Below are 26,653 nucleotides of genomic sequence, written 5' to 3'. Positions count from 1 at the left end.
TTCCACCTATCTTAGGCAAAACGTGTAGACCGATACGGAGGGAGTTACTTGAAAACTTCCGCAAATGCTTTATCCGTGCATTTTATTTTCTTGGTATTGATTTTGAGACATATTTTCTTACAAATGTGTGTTATACAAATCAGTTTGAAATTTCATCAACATTGTTATGAAACTCGAGTGCCATGGTAATATTGGTAAAATTTGAAAGAAGATCTGGAGAGATACGTAGGAACTAAAATATATGTAATACTAGTAGGTATATCCATGTATTTCACAAAGATCGCGAAAGTATTTAAACAGCCAACGTGTATATATACTAATTTTTTTTTTACTAAATATACGTTAGCAGTAAATATCTAATAATTCATATATACATGTTCAAAATCTTAAAATTTTATCAATATAATCATGACAGTCGTATCTCATTGCAGTACTAATGAAATAACGAAATATTTTATATAACACAATATAGGTGTAAAAGTTTTCTTAGATAAGTATCCAAATTTCATGAGAAATATACAAATATTCGTCAGAACACGTATCGATTGCAACCATAGCTTTACGTTCACTTGACCAGACCTCGATAAATCGGTAACGGGCATGGTGCCAACGGGACATCCGGAACGGTGAATTTTCCAACGAGCCTACTGCCTGTTCCGTGGTAAAACTAATTACGTGTACACGGTTATCGTGCACTAACCGTACGAGTGTCCTTCTCGTCCTCTCCGTTGCACCCCTTTTTGAATATGCCCGTATTCCCCCTACTGGCCCGCGAAAACCAGATACTAATTATAGCGGACAGAGACGCCTGGATAGCACGTGGTGCATGGAAACGTTCAGGATGACGTAGCGCGACACCAGCTTTCGCGTGGCACGAGTGCCGCTAATTCGTATTTAAAGGTTTATCGGTCGCGTTTCGCGCGACAATTTCACGGTTCACAGAATCCATGTGACAGCCTCCGCTTCGGTGGTCCGCCACCGGTACATTCGCCACAACGAGGCTCCGCTCTTACGCCCACATAGAAGGGCAAAGTCGTTGCTGTTTCGTGGCGACGTGGAGGGTGAACTGTGCCAAGGGGTTGCAGATAGTATAGGGGTAACGGTAGTCTTAGCGAGTACAGAAAACTGCAAGCGTGTCACGTCACTCGAGCACTGTGCAAGTAATTTAACTGGCGAAGTACTCGGTAATAGTCCTGAGACTATATAAACAAAGCTGCTGGTTAATTAATCAGTCTAGGAGTCGGAGCTCGGTAATGGTTCCTGAATAGATTCCAGATTAATTGTCCTGTCGTTTCTTTGAGACTCTTCACCGTGTCTTCGCGCTACCCGTGAAACTTTTACTTACTTCTGATTATACTATGCAAGAAGAGAAAGATTACGAAATTTTTCACTGACTTTATGAACCAAACATCACGCTTCTTGCAAAACTGTCTCTTCAAACGAAGTCTGGTTTTTTTCACAACGTTTTTCTCAACATTCACGCTTGGATTTAAAATGGGATCTTTATCTTTTTGGTAATATCGAGGTTTGCTTTTAGAATCCATCTATCTTTTTAGTAATATAGTGGTTAATAGTGGTACAGCACAATCAATGCTGTACACGTCCGTGTATGGTCATTATCATCTATTTATCGATGACCAACTACACTGACTACAGCATCGATGCCTCGTTAAGCCTCTAATGAAGCTGGCTACAATGCTCACGTTACACATTGGAATACTGTTACAAAAGGGCACGTGCTATTTCTCATACGTTGATGGGCTAACCTATAAAACTTTGAGAAGTTTAATTAAATGAACGTTCAAAACTTTCTAACCCTCTCGGGGCAGATGTTTGTTTCGCCCATTAAAGATTATAACGAATACTTTACTCCAAGCACTTTATCCACTTTTCCACGTTATATGCATTTGTACATTTTTGCATATTGAAATTTTTGCCATAAATGCATGAACATTCGCAGTATACTCAAAAGGGTTAAATTCCACGAATGTAACAAGAAAGAAATCTCACGTCTATTGATGTAAAATTTTTCAAGAGTGGTACAAGTCCGGGAAGGTCTGGGGAAATTTACCGGCGGTGGTCTCAAGCATTTTCACCTCGTTTCCCTCGGTGTTCTCAGATCCTCCTCGTCTTAGGGTAATACAAAGGGATCTAAGAGGCATTTTTCATCCAGCGAGTATTTTTTACTTGGCTGCTGCTAATTCACACCGCTTACGTTCTCTTTCTACCATCTTGCTCTCCCGCTTGTTAGATTGCTCCATCCCTTCTTACGGCTTCACCATCGTTACGCCTCTTCTCCCCGCCCGTGAAACTTGGGCAAGAGCAGGCAGGACGCCCATACTTTGTTCCCTTCTAGCCTCGATGCAATTTTAATCTCGAATTCCAAGAAAATTACCTTGCCGTCAGAGCCGTTTAAGGGGCTACTAGGTGAGATTGCCCCTGCTACCTGTCAGCCCGCTTGACATATACTATATTATGTAGCGAGATCGGCTTTTCTTGAAACTATTTTCGTTTTGCCTAATTTCGCTCCCCGTTATCGTTTATTGTACCGTCCGCTCGCGACTGCGCGCCCTCCCTTGCACCTCGGAAACGGAAATCTATAGGAACTGGCCCTTCCTCGTTCGTCTGTCGTCGATATTAAAAACATCAGTCTCCGGATGGAACGTCGAATAGCTTCTCTTCTTGCCAAAGGAAAAGGATTCTTCCAGGCAACATTAATTAACCGGAGTATTTCTTTATTGGATAGAAGAGCAGGAATTCTTTTTTTTTTTTTTTCTTTGGATGATAAACTGGTTCTTTAAGAATTAGGTTCGGTTATTTTTAAGCATCGACCTGGATTTTGAAGACAAAGGTTGTCAGACGCAATGCCATCTTGTAATGTCATTTACCATGTTTAGATCGAACAATCTAAGTGGATTATATATTGGAAAAGAGAGACGGGTTTTTGTAATACTTTGACACAGTATTAAATTAACAACGATATTTATAGTATTGCGCTAAAGAAAGTGGAATATGATACTGGTTTATTAGAGAGTTTCATTTTTCTTAAACATTGACTTAAATATTGAAAGGAAAGATGTTGGCGAGGTTAGCTCATAACTTCAAGATATTATTTATTTGCTTACTTCTGCTCTAGGTTATAGTTAGATTCGATATAGAAGATCGTATATTCTAAAAAAGTGATGAGATTCTGGCAGTCTGCAGGTTTCAATGAAATAGTGATAAAAATATTTTTGGGAGATGATGAATTATTATTATATATATGAATTCGTCGTTTTCAAGCGTAGATCCGAATATTTAGAGGGAAGATTATGGAGAAAATGTGTCTCACCGCTAACCTTGAATACTTTTACCTAAGATAATAGACGAAATCAATGAAAAAATTTTTCGTTTGAAAGGACAGAAGATAAAATTCTACGTACCTGTTGCCGCACAGAACGAAGTACCGCTCCTTGAGGGCGAGAAAAAAAGCTTCATCGTGTTTAATAATAATAGTAACAATAACCACTTTATTGCCACATACATAAATAGATGGACATGGCCGATGTACAGCGTGCAAGCTGGATCACACAATCAGATCCTTTTACAGTGAACTACACTTGCGTCTCCCTTTAATCGCAAAACACGCTCCAAAATAAAGGTTCCTCTAATCGCGACGTGTCACTCTAATCGGCGTATCCGGAACCGGGCGAAAACACACAGATTTTTGCGCACACGCTAGAAACGATAGTTTTAACACGGCAAGATATATCTCTTCATACGTCTTTCTCTTTCTTTCTCATATGCATTTCCATCTCTCTCTCTCTCTCTCTCTCATTCTCTTCTTTTTAAACTTTCGTTCGATCGGGTTCAAAGGAACTGCAAATCGTTGCCTATCGACTGGTCACACGAACGATATTTTGTGCAAAACAAACCAGCAAGGGAGAATTGGGCGGGGGAAAATGATTCGACCTAATGACAGGGCAGGGACAGACAGGAACGAGATGACGATTCGATTACCAGCCGCTGACTACCGATAATCCATTTCGTTAATATACAAGATATACATTCATTTCGTAGTAGCTTCGCTGTTTGTCGATCCACCGATCGGGAATTAGCACCGCCATTGGAAACACGGTTTCTAACAGTGTTCATTTGTTTTTCCCTTTTCATCTTTCGCGAGGCGCCAACGCTTTGTCCATAGGATCCAGCGGGATAAAACAGCGAAACGCGGACCTAAACGATGGGAACCAGCGTCCACGCGTCGTTCTAGAGCGGAAACATCAGCGAAAAGCGAAAGGCCTCGGGCGATCTCGGGACTTCGACTACCATGCACCGCAACCTCCATCAATTTCTACAACTTCCGCGCGACAAATTTCGATCACCATCTGCTCGTTCCGCTCGTCAATCTGATTACATCGCGTTTCATCGTAGGATCGGTGTCTTCTCCATTGCGAGGATCCTTTATTTAGATTTTTTCAAACATCCAGTCGCGTCTAGTTTAATCGTTTAGTATTAGCAAATCGATTTGTCCGCTTGACACGTCCCTTCGGACCTAGCCAAAAAAAGTTTGCCGTTAGCACAGGCACATAACTGATAAATGGTCGTGTCTCTCTGACTTTGGTGAGAGGACGTCCTGGTGGAGTGCTGCTGTTGCTGCTGCTGTTCTCTCGAAGAGTGTGCTTGGTTAGGACTGGCTGTCTTCAAGCCTTTCATGAAGAGAGTCTTCGCGTCCAATTTGATGCCGCCGTGTACGCTTTGAAGTTTCAGATCCGTTAAACAGGAGGCTGAGATTTCATTCGCCCAGGATTCAATGACCACTCGCTGGGGAGCGCTGATCTTCAGGGATCTGGTTGCTGATTCCAGTCTGTTGACAGAGAATTTGTCAATAATTGTATAAAAGTATTTATTATTGAGATTTAAGTTGACCGTTGGAATGTCGCGTGAAATTGCGCTATTCGCATTGCATGTTTAAAGGTGCTATAACATTGAGTCGCTATGTTATCACAATTGATACTTCATCTTCAAATTCTATTACAATCTCTATTCAATATTTTACTATTTCTATTATTAACCCCTTAACTGACAACTACGGACATAGCCCGTAGTACGATGATCGGGCCAAATATGATATATAATTTAATATATAATAGCTTGTTTACGTTTTCTGCTCAAAATTCTCGAACATAAATCGTAGGTTAATATATCATTTTCTTCCACTATTTGTATTAGTAATATGAAATTGACGTCTGTTAATCAGATTTCTTCAATGCACCCTTAAACGAATAAGAATATTGGTCGATGAATATGAAATGTTGTTTGTCCAAAGTTTCAATTTAACGAATCCATGTTATCGTCTAATTTTATCCTTTTTGTAAATTACCAACTAAATTAAAGGAAAAGAAGATTGCTTTAAATCTTGCTTGCTACAAATATAGAACGCAAAGAAATGGAATTAATATGTATATATATATATATATATAGAGAGAGAGAGAGAGGGACAGAGAGAACGATAGAATCTCAAGTAGGAAATACAGTAGCATATTGGAGAAGCTAAATACGATTGAAAACTTGTAATATCGCGCGACAAAATAATATGGCAACTAGTCGACTGCAACGTCAGACTCGCAATAATCGATCCTTCTTTCTAAGAAGTGGTAAAGCAGGGTCTTCGACCGTGTCTTTCTTCCAATACTGCCTTCTCCCTTGCATCCCCTGCATCCCTCGTCATCGCCAACGACCTATTGCTTGCAGCCGAAGTATCTCGCTCGTTCGAATCCTCGGTATTTCATATCTGGCATAAATCCAATCCTATGAATATAATTTTCCGCGCGAGCAAAGTTTTATTGTAATCGTAAATCCGTCTGTAAATTGTCCGACACTATCAATAATCGCGGTATCAGTACGCCATCCGCTTCGTTCTTTCAAACCATCGCAATTTCCCATCTTATAATACGCTATCTTCTTCTACTATCCGCGTTTCAAAACGAAACGTCGTCGTTGACATTTAGCCGCCAAGTGGTTTAACGAATCGAGAAATTGATGTGGCTACTGAATATTTCGAGCTCTGTTAAATCAATTGAATATGATATAATGCAGATTTAAAGACTCGTAGCTACGACTGGCAATATTTTGAAGATTCCGAACGTTGAAGCAGGAAGAAGATTGAAGATTCGGAACAGAATTTGTGTCACGACTGTGGGAACGTTTCTTTAAAATATCTTTGTAGTTTCTGCGAACCATATGCTTGAAGATATTAACCTAGTTGAAAGGTTAAAGTTCTCCGGTATCTTCTTCTGCTGTGCATTATTATTTAACTACGAGCATATCATCCTTAATATTATTGCCATGTAGTATTATCAATTCGATAACGTTTGTAACTAATAAAATGCAGGCATTAATTTATCTCGTTTTTCATTTAATTTTATGCAATAATACAATGTTTTATTGCATTTGTTTGACGTTATTGCTTCCTAAAATAAAATAAAATGTACTAGAGTAACATTTTACCAATATTAACACAATTTCTTCTAACAATAGCTTTTAAGAATTAAAAAAGCATGCAGGAGTCCTGTTCATTTTTATATGAATAAATAAAGATTTAAATGAATGGAAAATATACGGACGTTTGAATACGTAACAGTTTTTCATCGCGGATTTAGTTCTCATTGGTCGCAGCTGAGCGTTGGCAACAAGTTCGATCGTATTGTACACGAAACGATTAAATACTCAATGAGAGTAAGGTACGCAATCTTTGTCAATGAATCTTCCCATCAATTACACGATTCCAGACAGAACTGCTACCCTCTCGTTTGACCGACGCCATATATTTAACATGTTACCACGAAGTTTAATCCCACGGGAGTATGCGTCGTATTGAATGCAATTCGGTATGATTATTTATAGTCAGGAGACTACAAGAAAAGTTGGTTGGAATATCGAAACGCTATTTGTGTCTAGAATCCAGCATCCGGGATGATTATCGGAGAGATGCAGAAAGTCGACCCAAAATGTTACGCTGAGTTTGTTGAACCGGATCGAAGCCACTCTTAGATGTCCCCGAAATAAATATGGGACAAGACTATCTGCGAGAAATTATCGCGATCATTTACTTTAATGTAGCAATTGTAAATTGCTTTGATCAAGATTCGAGAAATCTTTAAACGAAATTCTCCTTTATTTTTAAATTATTGAATACGCTCTTTCGTATCTCAAATCTTGTATCCATTATATCTAGTGTTTCCTAACATAAGTTTCAAGTTTTGACTTAATTTTATAATAGCCAATTGACCTCAAAAATGATCAACGATTTATATTGAACTGAATAAGCAGCGAAAATTTTCGAGATGAAACTTTCTACAAAGATAATTACAATTAAATATTACTGCAACGATCTTCAAGAAACACTTTGCGATCTCTTTTAAAGGAGAATGTTAAGTATATCCGTGGTATTTCCTACATTTCTATGCGTCTATCAAGCTGTTTAACTCTCATATGTCCTTTATCTTAACAGACGTTTGACACGTTACGATAGATATAAAAGAAGTTTTGCCTATTGCAATATGTCTTGACTATTTTATTATCTGTAAAATAAAAGAACGTAGGAATTGAACTATTTATTCTTTTAGTATAGTGAGTCTCTATCGTTGTGTAAATTTTATATTAAACCACAAACTAAATTAGGAAAGTACAGTATGGATGAGAAATGATCATAAATCTTTTCTAGAATATTTATGCACACAAGCAAAGTATATTCGCTTATTGCAATTTCCGTTTTATGATTACCTGAGACCACGACCAGATTCCCCTCTGACGAGAGGCGTTTGAACACTGCCCTGGAAAACAGCACCCCCGTCGCCAGTCACCCTCAACATTTCTGCCCCCACCACCACCTGCTCCCTATCTGCTGAGAAGAGAACTCCTCCTCGAGGGTCGGTTATCCGGAAACCTCTCGACACGCAGTCCACGCGATCCTCGCCTGTAAAGTGGACAAAAAGACAGTCATCTGCCATTTCCCGTTTCACGATAAAAGGGAACGAGAGGTATAAAAAGAGAAACGAAGAAGTGGAAACTTCTTCAACGGGACAACGAGCTCGTTAGAAATCGAACCAGAGATCCAGGAATCACGTTTCGCTGAATGTTTAAAAGGGATAATGGAGTTTAAGTTTGCCATGGTATCCGTTAGTAATATGTAACGAATCTTCGTTTACATATTTATTGTACGTGTCCTGAATTTACGCGCAGATTTAAATCGTTATGCTGCAAAGAACGAGGAATTACTTCGAATCGTTTTGTTTCGCCGACCGAATACAAGCACTGACGTATTCATTTAAACGTTTAAACACCTGAAAAGAGAATACGTAATTGAATAAGAATTTTTCGAGGATTTTGTATGTTAGATGAAAGATATATCTTTCGTATTCCTTTGGGAGAATTAAACGAATTTTGTTATCTCTATTTTGTTTCTATGCACGGGAATGTTTGAAATTCCGATCGTCATCGACATTAATACAGTGCACCGATGCCTTCAACGTGACGATTGTCACGCGATTTAATTCCATAGCTGTAAAACCGATGTGACTGCAAACGTTCGTGTCCATTAACGGGTACATCTCATTCCTGTTACCCCCGTTGTTATCGATATCCGATCCTTTTGTTTCTCGAATGGACGCAAGGCGAACATATCCGGTGGCATTAAAAAAATTCTGTAAGGAAGAATGAAATAAAACTAAATATTCGTTCATCTTGAAAGGGGACAGGATTTTGAGGACAATTACCGCGCGATCCTATAAATCCTTTGAAAATCCGAGTAATCCCATTTTTCCACAGGATATTCACGTTCTGCCTCTTCAAAGAGTTCTGAAGATTCTTTGTTACAATTTCAAAGCTCGGAGAGAACGTTTAATTTCGCGATCTATACTTTTAACAGTCTGATTAAATACTAATCATGAATTACTCTTCCGTTTCAAACATTTTACGATTCGAATTAACTCTGACCGCAATTTAAAATCGACTCGTTCCCCTCTATCGATTACGAATCGACCAACAACGTTCGATTACATTGAAATACAATGAAACAAGCGATTGCAAATCGAATATCTGTATCAATAGTTCGTTTCCACCGATCGAAACTGTAATCCAATATTTCGTTGGTTAATACCTTAACAATCATTCGTCGAAATGTGATGGAGAGACAAATTGGCTCGTTGACGAATTGAAACTATGCAACGAAAATATTCAATGAAAAGGTTCAACAAGAACGTCGAATAAAATCATTCAACAAAATATTTTGTCAACTATATTCTTACCAACGGTGAACCGAGCGAGCAATCGGCCATCGTGCGACCTGGCGGAAGCGGTGAAGTTGCTCCAGGACTCGAGCACCAGATTCTTTCCTCGTCTGGATCTCAGGCTGGAGGCCACCAGAGCATCCAATACGGCGGCCTGACCTCTAAGCTCGACCCCTCCGGGCACTACCTTCAGGGAGCCGATTCCCTCCTGAAAGAAGAGGAAATGACTGTCAGGAAATAAACGAGCCTCTCTGTCGTGGGGTTCTTTCTGGGTCGGCCGTTCACGATCGTCGAAGGAATATAGAAGCCGTAGGCCTCCTATGTTAAAATTCGCTTGCCTCACCCGATTCTAACTGCGCTTCCGTTTCCTTTCTTCTCTCTCGTCCTTCCTCCATTTCCTTCTTTCATCTTTCCCTCTCTCTTCCCCTACCTTTTCTCGTCCCTATTTTTTCTTATTTTTTTTCACATTTCCATGGATCCATAACGGTCGGCAGATATATATTTTGATATAGTCTCACGCCATGATTCAACAGCACGAAAATTAAATACCATCGGGCCGACATTATTGCCGTTTCAGACGGTTGAATAATAAATGCGATGATGAGCTACGAGGCCTCACTCCTGCGAGTCACCACCCACAACCCTCCTGGTCTAACCCATTGTGAAGCCAGCGACTCGTTTGAAATATCTCTCGCATAATATTGGAACAGTGGCGAGGGCAGAATTTTATTTCGACCACCAACTCGGGGGTATATCGAGGGTGTCGCGCTAGCTTGTACCGTACTGTCGAGGGTATCGAGCGAAATATCGAGCTTGCTTGCTCGCTCGTGGCTTAAGAGGAGAAACTGCCACATGACGAACCGGCGAACGTACTATAAAGCGGACACATTGCGTATATGTATATCCTGTTTCGTATTCGTCTCATAAACTTTGGATATTCTTCCGTTTACTCCAGGATATACGTTCTTCATCCTCGTCTCGTTCTTGCTGCATCTTCACGCAATTTTCACGAAAGACATTCAATTTCCCGTAACATTAATTGCGCTAGGAGATCGAACGCGCGCGTGTCTATAAACTTCTTTTGTTTATCGTTTTTCCGAAAGTATGTTCAGGGACCCGTCCATCGTGATCGACGATTCATTTTTACGTCGATCGTGAGAGGAACGTTCGCGGTAATTGCGTTCGAAGCGTCTAGACATGGGCATCTTGTCGTCTTCTCGAGAGAAGGGAGAAGAGAGGAGAGAGATTGCTCTCAAACTTGAAACGCCAGCCACGAAAAATTCGCTCCACCCCTTTCCATCGTTTTACGTTCTAGCTTATATAGTACATATATCTAGATCGTCGTCTCTACATTGGTTTCCGATGATTAGCCACTCGATTGGAAGCAATCACCACGCGCTAGCCTGTTCCGCAGTTTCCACTTATTATAGCGACCGATCACTACGAAATGCGGCTACTAGTTGGGTAAACGCCAGTAAACTCGACCCAGCTGCTCCAAAGTCTCGCCGAATAATCGTGGCTTTGGGATTTTCTGGCTACAAAATGCGTTTCAGGGAACACGAGCGATCGAATTACCCGGTAGTCGATTAAGTTTCATCGATATTCGTGAATTCGGCCAAAAGGTGATAGTCTTAATTGTGGTTAAATAAGAATGGTATAAGCGTTTAAACGATTTGGCATTAATGTGAGTGGTACAAATATAGTAGTTGAGTAAAGATTAATTAGAAATGTTAACCGGGGAATCGAAATAGCAATGGTTCAAGCGATACGAGTGAAGATTTCCAACAGAAATTGACAACGTTTCTGGCTATTTGAACATATAATGACATTTGAATTTTTAGCTCTAACTTTAACTCTAACTAACTATACATATATTTAGAATAGATATTTAGAAGGAGAATGAGTGGTAAAATGTTAGTGGAATATTTACTTCTTTTGACATTAAAAAAACCGTTTCCTATTATTTTTTCTTACTCTTAAATACGTCATTTGTCACTTTAACCCCTCAATTTTAAAACGGAAAGAAAACGTAATTAATATTCGAATTCATTTGGCCTATGAACGATATTAAAATCCAGCGTAACTTTCTAAAAATATCCGGCGAGCAGTAACGTTGGTTTTAAGGCTAATTTCGTGCGATCGTTACTTTATACGAGCGTGTTCTACCTCTCAGGTAATTCTTGGACGCCTTCCTCAAAAAATTTCACTTCGGGCCAGCGGAAGGACTCGGCGTTAATTTTCGCAGCTAATTTCTAGCGGTCGGTACCCGTTAACTTTTTTTTCTTCTTTCGTCCATAAAACGAATTTCCTCAACCACAAAAGCAGAAACAACCTTCGCCATCCAATAATTAATTCTTCGTCTCGTCGCGTTTTAAAAAATGATCCCCACAAGCTGACTCTTTCATTGCTCTCGTTTTATATTTGCACGCTGCTTCAATTAAAAAGAAACAAAAAGAGAAAACCAGAGAACAATATTCGCTCGCAGAACGAATTACTAATACACGAATATTATTGTCAGACATAATAGTGAGAAAATTGACGTTCGTTATGTTTCAAAATTTGCGTGTTTCAATCCAATTCTCTTTTACTAAGACGAAACTCGAATTAACTCTCAACAGCGTGACAAATTAAAAGGATCGTGGTCGTTATTAGAAGAAGAGGGCCGCGTTCCAGGTTCTCGGCAGTTCTGAGCTCGATCCTCGTTTAAATTCCCGCAGCCGGAAGTCGAGAGCAGCGGCGGCAGCGTACTGCCGAATGCGCATATACGCATAGCTGCGGCCGCAGCCTGGTGAGTTCCTTCTCCATCGTGGCGCCACTCGATTAGCCAAATCGTTCGGAAAACGATACGATCTCTTTGCTCTGTACTTAACCGTAACCGTAAACCCCAATGGCGTCGAGAGGGCCATAGCGGTGGCTGCCTTTTAGAATCGTCGTACGCTCAAAAGGCGAACCAACCGAATCGTTGGATGGCTGGAAAGTTAAAGGACAGACGTCGTTGAACTTTTCACTGCCTATCCTGCCATTCGGATCAAGACGCTACGAATTTTTGATCGACTGTTACCCCAAAGTGTCTTTCTTTCTATTTGCGTCATTTGATCGTCGAATTAGGGTCACACAGAAAAATGTCGTTCTTCTATTTATAAGGCTATTTCTATTTATTTATTCGGTTACTCGAATTGCTGTTGAATATGTAGATGACGATGTACAAATAGCAATTAATTTGTTATCAGAAGTTAATTGACACAATCTCTTTCATCGAAGAAGTATTCCTGTATTCTTGTAGTCGGACAACTTGTTTTACTTGAGCGATAATGAATATGTCTGTAGATTATTTAGATCGTTTATATACTTATTTTCGTACATTACATTACTTTACGCGTAAAACCTTCTCACTCGTGCCATTCTAATTCGATAACAGGGGATAATAATATAATAATAATAATAATTCCTGTTTTTTAAATAGACGTAAAATGGTTTATCTGCCAATGACTTAAGGATATCAATCTCGTATTATTTTTAGGCGAATAAAATGGCAAGATAATACAAACGTTCGATTTTGAAATGAAAGTGAATTTATCAGTAGTAGAACAGATATTCCGGTCGTCCTCTAAAGCGAGACTCTCGACATCTACGCTATCATTGGGAGCATCCACTACGAATCTCGTTTCTATTTGCGTTTCCCACACTAATCTCGACTAAATTCGATGTTTCGGAATGTTTTATTTAAAACGTGAGTTCTTGACAGCTCGAACTTGTACTCCGAATGTAACTATTAAAATTTCCATCTAGTTGCATTTACTGGCTGAGGTAGGTACAGATCACGAGTTTTTAAATAATATATCGCTGTAACTCTACATCGGTTAAGGAAAGACCGGCTTAAAAACGTACAGCGAGGAACATGATAACGAGATAATTTTATACAATAAGAAATTCCACGTATTTACGCAGAACACTCTTAAAATTTGCAATGTAATAACGACTGAGAGTTGATGTCACTTGTTTGAAGGATTAAATGTCTTCTCTTTGAACGTGTTCGAGTACACCTTGTTCCGATGGTAAGTATTTTCTCTGTATCTATATCTTTATGTATCTGATTTCTCGTGTTTACGCTTTTTATCTTCCACTTTGTAGATGAAAGCTATCACGAAATTACACGCGTTTGTTCTTAAACTTTTACTCAAAGCGCGCTCGTCCCGTAGTTATATCAAAGAGCAGTCGTTACAAAATGCAAAATTAATGACGATCCTTCGATGTTATCACGTGACATTCAACGTGTATACACTAATGTATAATAACTACGTTTTAGTTCGATATTATGTATATCAAAAGGCATGATTTAATTCGAAAACTTTGCAACGAAAGCGTTATATCTTTGTAGAAGTAACATATTATTAAATGATATTTGCACAGTTTTTTTCGATAACTTTTTGCCTATTCATTAATTTTTCTTGTGACTTTTTCTTTTTGTTATGAAAAAAGTATTTCGTAAAAATACATAATACGAAATGGGATAAATCTTTTATTTGTTTTTCACTGAAATCATAAAGTCTTCTTTCATATCGGAAAACTCTTTTTATCGGCGATACCAGATTTTTCTCTTTAATTAACGCATTTGTCGTTCAACTAAAAGCAAAGTTTGCTAGGTAATATTTTATAAATGTACATAATAAATAACTCTTTTCAAATTACATAGGATGTATACAATACAGAACAAAATAAAATACGCATTTATTTCTATATATACAGAACATAAAAATTTCAAAAAATGTTACAAATTATCCGAGCAATCCAATACATCATAAAGTATAAAATGATATGAAACCTTCGATGTTTTCCCCGGGCAATGTAATTACAATTTTACTCGTACGAAATATAGTGTGCGGAAAGTCAACTTTCGTCCAATTAATCGATCCAGATAACAACAATATCTCGACTCAATGTGGCCCGAATTGTGGCCGAAAACCCATCCAATAATCACAGTTACGAAAATTAATCTAGCGACACGCGATCAGCCTGGTTCGCAACTTTCGTCCATTGCGCGCTAGCCGAGGGTGGGAGGGATGAAATTAGCTGGATTCGATTTCGGCATGAAATCAAATCAAATCGACTCGATCGCGATAGTCGTTCCGTTCTTTCCTCGGATGCTATCCGCGTTTCCAATTATTATAAAATTTTCCATTTTTTGCGATTTCGCTTTGTACGCGTATCATATTCTCGGTTAAAAGCAACTAATCAATTGAAACAAATGCTTCTAATTTTTTTTGGATCCGATGGTCAAGAAACTACTGATACAAATAATTTGTCGTTTATGCTCAACGTTGCGTACCTATAAGCAACAGTGCTTTAAAATGTTAAATATCAATTAATTAAATGATAGATATATGAATTTATTTTCTGTAAAAGCGATTCTAATTTTAATACGTTGTGTCTTTTTTTAATAAGGAAATCAGAAAAAATGTATTTCCGTTGGTAATAATTCAAGATAAAAGATGGTTCTACAGTCTGATAATAATTACCTAGCTAAAACTCACAGTCATATGAGTTAAAAATTGCCAGTACATGAATTTAATCACATATTTCAATTTTTCAGAACATCGAACGGCTAGTTTCGGTTTAATTAGTATAATTAATTAAGATATGCTCTGCTGGAATACGTTTTTACGATTTTGCATACTATAATGAATTTTTAATGAGAATAAATCTAGGATATTCTGTTTTATTCCCAGTCGGAATACGACGATTTGATAAAATATAATAAATTTTTAATAACAACAAATGTAGGACAATGTCTAACTAATTTACTCCAACTGTGAAATATAATAGAAACGATGCAAAAATTAAGTTGCCATACTGAAAAGAATTAAATCAAATAGCCACTTGACTTTCAATCAAAAACGAAAAAGGTTACAAACATAGGTAATAATATCGGAAGAGTAGTAGATCTTTTCTTTGTTCATATTTACCAGCCTGTTCAGCGATTTACGAATGTAAGATCATTTGAGAGATCACGCGACCAGCTGACCCAATATTTTCCCCCTGGCTAGCTGCTTCAGATTCTTAGGAGCTCCCATCGGACAAGGCGAGTGCTCACGAGGAGGAGTGCCCCGAGCAGGACGTAATGAAATCCAAATAACACCCCTTGCACGTGTATATCATCATAACGACGCCCTCGGAACGCCGCGCTCCGAACGGCTGCTCGCCGTCCATAAATTAATACAAAGCGCGTTATTTACAGACTTTCGAACACCATTTTCACGGCTTCGCCAATTTAGTCGCTGGCCATTTTATTCTCATCGATCAATTTCCTTCGGTATTATTTAACTAATATTAACGTTCTGCTGCTATTCTATTTGTTCAAAATGTTTGTTCTTTGAGAATCCATCATGCACAGGGTGTTCACGCGAACTATCGACGCTATCTTTTATTACTGGTACGCAGTATGAAAAATATTGTTAGTAAAAATTAATCCGCCTTAAACGGACAACGTATTGGCAACGAATCTGTCGAGAACAGTTCTTCTTTTTCGTAAGAAAATGAATGTTACATTGTATTATAGCACTTGCTTTATATTCTTGTTGATGTGCATTCATATATTTGCTTTATTCCATCTTTAGCTTCGATTGTTCGATCCTTTAATATTTTTCTACTATCAAAAACCTGTTCTTCAATGTCACGTGGTCGTAAAGGTACACAGGTTACGTCTGGATACTGCTGTGTGTACTAAGTTCCATATTGTGAAGTTAATATGAATGTAAATCAGACACTATAATATTCTTTGAATTCGTGTCAATACCTTTCTTAGGATATTACAAGAGAAATCGTATTCAATTTTACTGTGAAAAATATTGTTCTCAAAATGTTTCTCGAATCACTGTGTTATCCACTAATGCACGATAAATAAAATTGTTTCCATTTAACTAAATATTCATTTTCTATTTAACAAATCCACCCTCACAAAACATAAAACAGAACCTATCTATATCTTGACTTGTGCGAACGAAATTAATTTTCCCATGCGAGTACCAGCGATTCTTCTCGTTAGCTCGTGACCCCCGACCGTGAAGAAATTTCACCGGTTTCTCCGTGTAGACAGTCGACTGCGATAAAACAATCCCGTTGTGTTCTTGTATAAATTTCCGGTTGTTCACTCTACATGTGGCATAACATTGGAATTAGTCGGTATTCGCATCGAGAGACGAAATGTTGAAGCGAGATACAAAGCGAACGTGTTCGAGCGCACGCAATGCGCAGGCCCCTCTCCACGACTGATGGAGAAACGCTTTCCTTCACGTTCCTCTCGACAGCACCTACGTATACGATACCTCCCCGTATAGGAAGTTTCAGAAAGTTGATGGCAAACTTTCGAAGTATGTATCCGTGAATAGAAGCGGAGGAATCTTAACCCTTCTGTTGCTGGCGACGCCACAATATCGTCTACTTATTCTGTTAATTTCGGCATGTCACGCTATACTCGCGTCGTGTCCTTTGCATCGCATTACGGGCTTCTTTACGATAAACCTATACAAAATATAAATTTCGTCCATTGGTGCAGAAAAGTACGAAAATCATCCGTCATTTATTAGTACAGAAAAATACGAAAATCGTCCGGAACTTCTATACAAAAAGATATGGAAATCCTTGAATAACTCTAAAGATAGGTATTTATATTGCAGTCTAATTTTTTGTTAAACTTTTTATTAAATTTTCTACTTAAAAATATATTTGCCATAAATACCTTGTAATTTCTATATAAATTTCCACACTGATTTCAGGCTTTACCAACAGAATCATGACAATCATGTCATTATAGTGCTAGCGGAATTCCAAAATACTTTACGTAACACACACAATACAGACATGAAAGTTTCCTGCGATAAGCGATCAAATACTTTCCTCTTCGTTAGTTTCAACGACCGCTTCGACATCTTTCCTCACAGAATTATTGTTTAAGCAATATGGAAGAACTGTGAGCAATCTTTAGATGAGTATTGCGTAATCACCAAGTTCGGTTCTATGTTCTTGAAACACCTTGTACACTTGTCCGCACGCGCGCTTAAACCGCACGTAATTATACATATGCAGGTGGTACGTACACCACGTTAATGCACCTCACGTAATTATCCCGAGCTGGACAGGAGTCGTCTAACTTTTGCCGCGAGTAATCCGACTGGTAGTCCTGTCAGCACCCTCTACGTGGCGAACCGCTCGCCCCTCAACGTCGAGGACCAGCCAGACCACACCCCCACCCCTGCAGTTACATCGTCGTGGCGACATTGCAATTTCATGTTATTTTACGTTGTGCACGGCGCAAGGATTAAATCGCGGAGTGTACTGATGGCGGATGGTCTCGCTATCCGGCTAGGATTTACCAACGTCCGGTATGATTTCGTAGTTGAAACGCGGCAATACAGTTCGCTGCCAGCGTTGATACATCGCCGACCGGGATTAGTTCGTTTCATTTCGTTTTCGTTTCGTTTCTAGTTGCTGTGCGATGAGGAGAAGAAGAACGAAGGGATGACGGTGAAGCTTTCTGGATGGAGAGGTATGAAACAGCGTTAAGCATAGGTGATTCAAGTAACGACAGAGGAGGAAGAATTTGAGGAATTGTAGATTTAGTCCGAACAATTGCTTTCCGATGGATATGGAGGGACGAGTTACAAGGTTATGAAAGAACATGGAGAAATTTATGGCTCGATTAAACGAAATGCTACGTCCTGTTCTTAAAAAGTTGTTTAAAACATTAACATTAAAAGAATAATAGGACATTAATCGGATATTAAAAGAAATTAAGGCAACTATTCTAGATGGCTTAATTTAAGTTGAGTCTTAACAGTAATGTTTAATTTGATTAGCGGATATATTATAATCACCCTATTTATCTATTCTGGCTATTAAAGAATCTTTTTAGGATCTCTTAGAAATTTAAAGAAACTCATTGTCGAAAAGTTTCTCAAAAAGTCGTTGATAGAAGCAGTGCGTATGCTACAAACTTTCCGGACACTTTAAAGAAAGTCTTTCTCGATACTGGCTTTGTAGAGTGTATTAGCGTAGCTATCAAGCGATTATTGAAAGGTGGACAGCAAACGAAAGTAACGTTTGATCAGAGGGAACAGGTGATTTTTATAGTGATATTGATTATATTTATGCTCTTTTATTTATTTTAATACTGCACTGCATAAATATTCCAGTCAACTGCCAATTTGTTTCATATTCTATGGATATTTGGAGAAGATGGATGACTTGTATCAATTATGTGCAAATCTCTCTCACGGCACGCTTAATGTTCCTCTTACTCCTTCACTGGGTCATATGGAAAACTAGAGCGTGCTGTTCTCCCTGCAACTCGCTCCTCTGCTTATAATAATTTAACAATCCTTCTTTGTAATATAAATCCATCACAAGTTACCTTTAATTATGTTATATCCTATTCATTCTCCGATGATTATGCACCATTATATCGCTCGTTAAGCGGAAAGCTTTGCAAATAAGATAATCGATAAGAAGACGGCTTTAAAAGTATCAAGAGAAAAAAGATCATCGGTCCGTGAATCAAAGAATAATGACGGGCGACTTCCAACGGGTCACGTCGTGGTTAATATTCGAATCGATTCGCTGCCAAATGTAACGGATCGAAATGGGTGTAATTATCATTACCGCCGGCAGCGAATGAATTGTTAATCCGCTGATAATTCAATCGTGGTATTTACCGGGTGAAACTCAACGAGCATTGACACTCGTTTTATCTAATGTTTCGATCCCTTTTGCGCATGGTATATGTGGCAGCCCGTGAATGTGTGTGCACGGGTCGGACAATAGCCTATGAAAGATACCTCGAAGAAATGGTGATGCTCTATAATGAGCGGTCCTCGTGCAGATCATTTTCTTAAGATAACGAGAGAAGTGGTAACAGATACCGTGCGTATCATGGCTCATCGTTTTTCGTTTCTATTTATACCTATACATCTATGTACGTATAGTTAATAATTAAATATCTAGTGCATACATGTATAATACAATTATATATATATATATATATTTCGTACACATCTTTTGCATTAATAGGAACAATTCTTTATATAATTTACAAAGAAGATGCTAGGAGACGGGACGCCCCAAGGGCATCATTAACGTCGGTACAGTCTCGTTCAGTCCTGGCATCCTCCTTTATAATACTCCGAGCCTTTTCCAGGTGTCTCGTTTTCCCCTTCGTCTCGGCCTCTTCGGTTTCCGTCGCTGGCCTTGCCACTTTCTTCTTCCTCGATATAATCATTTATTGTATTCTTCGTTCTCTAATTAATCTCTGCCTCGAAGGGGAACTACTCTATCCAATGCAGCGAAAGACACAGCGAGATACCTTTCGGCGACCCGGTTACTCTTCTCCCTCTTGCTCTCTCTGTTTTTCTATCTACGTATCGTACGACGTTCTGCTTTCTTCTATCCTTCTTCATCTTCCCACCTCAATAGCTCTTTTATTTCTGCATTTTCTTTTTGTTTTGTTTTGCGCGTAGTCACGGGGATTAAAAACGAGGCAACGTGAAAAAAAGGAAGGGAGAAAATAACGAGAAATACAAAAAAAAAAAAGAAAGGAGAGAGCATAGAAGAAATAGAAGGAGAGGGGAGTATGGTAGGCTTTGAACGAGTGGTAAACGAGGCGACACGAATACGCGGAAAAGCGCGAAAAGTCTGGTGAATGAACACCACGCATCAGCCAGGCCACGGTTTTGAAACTTTGTCTCGGGAAACCGTGTTGTTTATAGTTTTTAATAACCCAACTTTTCGCTCGTCCCGTTGCCTTTGATCACGCGTAAGTACACCACTGCAGCGGTAATTACTTTATTTCGGACCAAGCTGATAAATTCCTTTGCGATGCGTTTCACGACGCACTGTGGCGACGCTTTTAATGTACGCAGTCACAACGATACTAATAGGAATAGAAGAAGACCGACGAATATCCTTTTCATTTTTCGGTGTATATATCCTAGACTCTGCGTTCGATAACAACACTACAAATTGCTTTTTGTGCTCTGTAAAAACTTTCGGATTTCACGAAAAATCTTTCTTACCAACATCGAGTTCGAAATTTGGTATCATCTCCTCTTTTAATTTAAAAATGCATTCGCCTTTTTATCGGATAACTGTACTACTTAATCGAGACATTCCATTTACATACAGATATTGTTTTTCCATGATATTTTCCAAAATATTTCACGAGCGTAAACTTATTATGCCTGTTTCCGTTAGTGAAGTCGCTTGACTTTCAGTAATTTGAAACACTTTACTAATGTGAATTTGTTGTTGTACCTGACTTGCTGAGTTTCAAATGAGTTAAAAGCGAAGTTCTTCCAACCATTCTTCGACTCAAAAACAAAAACCACAGTTACTGGGTGATGTAGTATTCTTTCCAGTGTTGCAGAAATATATTGGTTGCTTGGACTAAATCAACTCTTTGTACATTTTCTGTTTAGTCATGTTTCGTGTACATAATATTTTTGGATACGCAACCTTTTTCTTCTCATTATGTACCCGCTTGAAGTCGTATTACTTGAACTCAAATGGTTTGACTACAAATAACTTGATTAATCTGTACAATACCTTGAAGTTTAATATAGAAATTACATTTCTCATCCTCAGTAATATCCTTTTATTTGTTCCTCCTTTTTTTCTACAAAATGTATTTCCAACCAAAAGAAGAGATCGCGCTCCACACCATGGAAATTCACACGAAATATTGTGAGGATCATCGAAAACTAGGGGTGAAAACGTTGGTGGTACGAAAGGTGATCGTCGTAAAATGGAAGAAAAAATCGTACGTTTCTCCGCGGTTGAAATCCCTGGGAACGATAAACTCGTCCGCCCGTTGTTCGATCCAGTTTCACTGGCCAACAACTATGGTACCGGTGTACGTTCAAAATTCATGGCGCCGTGCCCGGTATACTGTACTTGCACTTGCTAGCTTGGCCGCTGTAATAGATATCCTTTAATACTAACGCACCCGCTTATATGCAATGTATATACAGGGTGACCCGGCCATTTCTCACGCATTTATTGGCCGGCAGGGCAACTTTTCCAATGAATCAATATCGATCGCTTCGTCCGTTGTCCTTCGTCGTTACGTTTCGTTGTTCGACAAGTTGGCTACAGTTTATGCAAGATTCATCCACCGTGAGCCAACGACCGGTAAAATGTAAAATTTTAGAAGTATCCGTTTCGCCAAATTTTCTATGTCGATGGTCTTCGTTGTTAACATTCTATGCCTCGCTCTCCCGTGCAAAATTCGTGCGAATTTGAATATTTGAAATTTGTACACGACAGTTGAAGAGAAACGAGAATTTGCGCTTCCTATGATTCGTTCGTTGATAAATTTTCAATAACGAATTCCGTCCGTGAGAATTCATTTCATGAATTTTTGAGAATTTCGAATATCGATCTCTTGACAGGACAAAGACTCATCAAGATGATTTCTGTTTGCACGTTAACCGCTTATATTTTTATAAACCATCAACCGATTTCCCGGTGAATACAATGGCTATTATTTCGTTGATTAAATCAATAGATATGAGGTCGTGTAAAAGTGGATCCGACTTTATTGCACGTACCGGATAGAATTTTGTCCGGCGGGCCAGCGTGTAACGGTCATATTTCTCCGAGCCAACGCGTACAAATTTTCATCATTTATTTAGCCCGCGGAAACTGTTTTCGAATTTTTATCGGCACCCTTGCTATTAACCTCTTTCCCTCCCCCATTTATCGATTCGTCGCCTGGTTACGCGGCGTATAATTGGATACTGGATGGAAAAATATGGGAAAAAGGACCGTGTTACGAGTTGCTGATTATGTAATGAAATCATTTTATGGGTTTACAACACTTTATGAAAAATTCTAAATTTTCGTATTTTACATATTTCCATTTGCTATTTTAAGCTCTCTTGCATATAATATTTTACGAATTTTAAGGTGCAAATTACTACCGGTTAAAAGTCTTTATAACTATTTGTATCTTTTTTTTTTTTGTTATTCTGTTGAAAAAAAAAGTTCGAGTTCAAAAAGCATAAAACCGAAAACCTATATCGCTATTTTAGCTCTGTAGCCACGAAAAGCATCGAGAATCGCGTTCCGCACAATCTGTTAATTTCGGCGGGCTACGCTGTTTGTAAACTATAAGTTATTGTAATAAACAGAAATATTTCCTTTTCCTCCACTTTTTCTGATTTTCTTTTACGTTACACGAAAAGTGCCCTAATGATCAGCTTGTACGATATATAAATTCCATCTGCGGTTTTGTACAGAAACATATGAAAATCTGCCGCAGTTGCAATATCAAGAAATTAATATACAGCTACGATAAGAGCCATAGTTAGAAAGCTTCGAATAACCAACTTATTACATAACGAAGCAACGGAAGAAAGAGCTCGAGAGCGGATACGTCGGTATATCGCGACACAGGATTCACCTTGACCCTCGAGTGTAACGTGGCTGTAGTGTCCCTGATGCAATATAAGAGGGAACCGTATACAGGTGAACTCCATATGGATATACGAGAGTTATAGAGGTCGATTTCGTAGGCGATATTACGGAAGAGGCATGGGAGCGTTTGCTTCGCTACCGACCTGTATACGTAAAGCCGTTAGTGGCAATATAGTATCTGTATACGGTGCCAGCCAACATAACGTTTCGAGGTGATATTATATATTGTTCGTAATCGAAGATCTCGTAAGACCTTTCGATCCGACCGGAGATATTGGAAGCGTTGCTAGTTATGAATTTCCTTCTTACCGAGCCAACTTTACGACGGAGTTCGCGCACTAAATTCTGTTTCTCGAGCGACGCGAACATCCGCGATGTAAGCGAACGAAATTTTACGACTGAATTGGGGTGAACGGAGCCAGTGGGACGTGGGAAGGGAGAGTGGGTTAAGTTCGGATGGGTCGAATACAAAAGCGAGGATAGTCTCGATAAAGTTGAACCATCGAATTATTAGATTACCGGAAAGCCAAGGAAGAAGAATATGCGGGATCGAAGAAAATATTCGTAGCTGCTGCCTGGCTCGATACCATTCCTGGAAATATCTAACTGTCGAACCGGGTAATTGATTTGCGATTCAATCAATCAACAATTATCCTCCCTGTTCGATGTGTTTTTGAATATTTATGGTGAATGAGATATTGGATATTGATAATTAAATTTTCATAGGCGATAGTTCAATTTTTAGTAATATTGACAGGAACACCGGCTTGCTATTGTATATGTAATTTTCTCTATAAATCACTGGACACTTGCTAACTTCAACCCCTTAAGCCGATAATTATTCATGGACAAACTAGTAACTCTGGAGATAATTAATTTGGGAATTCAGTAAGTTTTGTGGTAACTGCTTTGAAATTATATAGAAAAAAAACTAGTAATAGGTAATCTAAATAATTGCATTTATTCCTGTTATAAGTCTGCGAAAATAAATATTGAAATTCGACAGCATTTAAGCGAAAAAGCGTTAGGATTAACAAAAATACATTCATTGTATCGATTAAAAATTTTCATTTCTGACATTTACATTATTTATCATTTGAACGTTTCAATTTGAATAATTTTGTAATCAATATTATTCAAAACTTACGGGAGCGAACGACATTTCTTTGAAAATAGCATTCTGATCATTCCTCCGCATTGTTCATGTGTATGTGTATGTATGAAATGAAATTATCTCTAAAAGGCATAACTTATTCTTGGAATCTTCGATGAAATACACCAGAAACGGTTCGCTCGTCGATTATCCAACTTCTTAATCGAGAAGAACGACTTAATTTCCCGAAGACGTTGCCCGCGAACAGGATCGAGCAAAGCCAGATGGTTTCGTGATGCTTGGGTAAAAAGGTTTTTCGCAAAACCAGGAGTTCCGCACTCGCTCATCAAATATGAAAAAGCGGAAAAGAATGGTGGATAAGACTGGTAGAAAAAGGGGTGAAAGGACAGGGTATAAAATATTTCCTGGCTCGCGAGTGTATCGCGTTTTCGCTCGTATACGTCGGCTAGCACACAAGGCTAAAGTATTTTTGCTATGGATATGAAGTTCGCGCGTCTCGGGAAATTTCAGATCCAGCACGATCCACGATTCCCACTGTCGCTGATAACGATGCGATTTTTATAAACGGACTCGCTTTCGTGAACACGGACTCGTTCCATTTCACGCTTCAAGGATGACACCGTTTGCATTTTATCGTTCCGCGTTGTTCTTCCCGGGGAGTTGAGTGTTTCATTGTGCCTTTGGATTAGAAATTTATTGTTCGTTTCTATTTAGAATCTGTGAATTAATTTTGAAAGCAGGAATTACAGTCATTCGTTGGTTTTCCATCTGTTAAGAATCGTTTACTAGATCACGCAAGTTACTACGATTCATACGATACGATTTTCTAAATTTCAATCCATCTTAACAATGTTTAGAATGTTTATGAAAATGATTCGAAAATAATTTATTAATAAAAAGTTGCTCCGATTACAGAGTGTCTTTATTCTCTCCAAATGTTTCTATATTTCTAGTAGCTTTTACTCTTCCCGAATTTGAACAGATACAAGCGAATCGACCGAATATCTTATTTACTCTCAGCAGTCAATGACGAAATCTAAATATTCTCATGATAAATTTCCTTAAAATTTAATATAACCAGTTTATATGAAATTTCTGCTTCGTTAACGCGCGTCATAGGACAAGGTTGAAATTATAGACCTGGCAAATTCAAACCTCGGAGAAAGATTTCATACGCGCCGAGCTGATAATCAAACGTTCAATATTGCGGATGAACGATTGGTGGCGATGGTTAAAATCGAAAGCTCGAAAAATGCCTTACGTCCTTCGTAAATCGTCCATCACGGGGTCCAATCCATCGACAAGCCAGACGAGGCCAAGCAGCTCGTTCTTCTCTCCTACCTGAACCTTGTCGATTAAGGTAAAGACGATGGAGAAATCCCTTTCTATATCCCTGTTCGAGTACGCTACACCATCTCAGACTCCTCTACTCTTCACCGCCTATATATCCGCCATTATCGAATTTATTTGAAATCGAAAGGAGCCACCGCGATCAGGCGCAACGATCCCTCGATAGGGGCTAAACTCGCTGGAAATTGAGTATCAATCCGTAAGTAAGGAGTCTGTGAGCAAGCAAGGATACCCCGTGGGAAATGTAAGCCTCCGCTACTTCTTCTTTCCCACCTTCGTGTTCGTTCGTTCGTTCTCGCGCAAGGCTATCCTGAGAGTCCGCTATCTTTACTTGCACCGATTTCGTCTACGCTTCTCCTATTCCATTTCTCTTTCCTTTTCTCGCCTTTACCCTGTTGCATCGTCGACATCTCTTCTACCACTACAATCTCACGTATACGTCCCCTTGTTTCTCGAAGCGTGTTCTTTGCCGCCGGTGATGCTGTTCCCCGAACGATTCACCTTGACGCGGCGTGAGTAATGTGTGTCGCTTTTCCGTTCGCGAGTCGTAAATAAATCGGACATTCGTGATCGCCGTTATTGTGGGAAGAAAAATCATCCGTTCATGCTACCAAACGTGGATATTCTTTTTTAATAAGCCTGGTGCTTCGAGAATCTGATGGATAGATATTGGCGTAAAGAGTGAGAAGAGTTCGATTAAACGCGGAAGCGAAATTCGAGATAATCAGAGAACGAATAGAGATCGCGAGAGAAAAGTTACATGTTTGAATATTAATAATTCTAGCACCATATTTAACGAGTATTTGATAGTAACTATTTTTTCCGATACGATAGCGAAGCTATTTGATCAGAGAATGAGACATAATTAGAGATAGGTTTTACATTTATAACCCTCTGCAGTCCGAGTTACATTCAACATCTTATCACGACTTACTTATCTTCGATGTGTTAAATTCGAAAACTGTATTTTGGTTACTAGATTAAGCTTTTAGTGGAAGAAGTAAAACGAAACACAGCGTCTACTTTAGGTCAATATTATTACATTACAAAGAGTTAAAAATTGACAACTCTTATCTTATGACAACTTATCTCGACACTTCAGGAATTCTATGGAATTCTTAATTCGATCTAATCGTCGCTTCGTAACATTCAGCGATATCCGGACGTTTTACGAAAAATCGGGTTGACTCATCGGTGGATCGTATAAATTCGGCGATGGAGAGCGTTAATTACGCGGTCTCTGTCGAACTATGGTTCGCAACGCTTGCACGCGGCCACCATAAATCCGTGGCGGTGGTCAGCCGAAAGGTTACACCGTCCTCCGCGATATTACTCAACGCCATTAAATATCGCGTTTCGCGCGGCAGGATTTCGGCAATAACGATAATGAAACAACGGGAACAAGCAGCGGCGGGCATGAGTGTTTTTTCTAACGATCGCGAGCTCGTTTCGACGA

The 26,653-nt window shown here is 38.9% G+C and overlaps 1 protein-coding gene across 7 annotated transcripts in view; it reads right to left on the bottom strand.

Annotated features, from left to right (window-relative positions):
• Positions 1–3,481: 3,481 nt before the first annotated feature.
• LOC126869022 (zeta-sarcoglycan) overlaps positions 3,482–26,653 on the bottom strand; it is a 216,573-nt gene continuing 193,401 nt past the window's right edge. For all 7 annotated transcript variants that reach the window (XM_050625109.1, XM_050625111.1, XM_050625113.1 and 4 more), the window contains 3 exons: positions 9,288–9,477; positions 7,765–7,957; positions 3,482–4,846 (listed from right to left, as the gene is read on the bottom strand). In XM_050625109.1, the coding sequence (XP_050481066.1) occupies positions 4,495–4,846; positions 7,765–7,957; positions 9,288–9,477 (735 nt within the window). In that variant the 3' untranslated portion in view covers positions 3,482–4,494. The remainder of the gene's footprint in view (positions 4,847–7,764; positions 7,958–9,287; positions 9,478–26,653) is intronic.

This window comes from Bombus huntii, chromosome 8 (genome assembly GCF_024542735.1).
Source record: "Bombus huntii isolate Logan2020A chromosome 8, iyBomHunt1.1, whole genome shotgun sequence".
Taxonomy (NCBI): domain Eukaryota; kingdom Metazoa; phylum Arthropoda; class Insecta; order Hymenoptera; family Apidae; genus Bombus; species Bombus huntii.
This window is presented reverse-complemented; position numbering and strand designations above follow the sequence as displayed.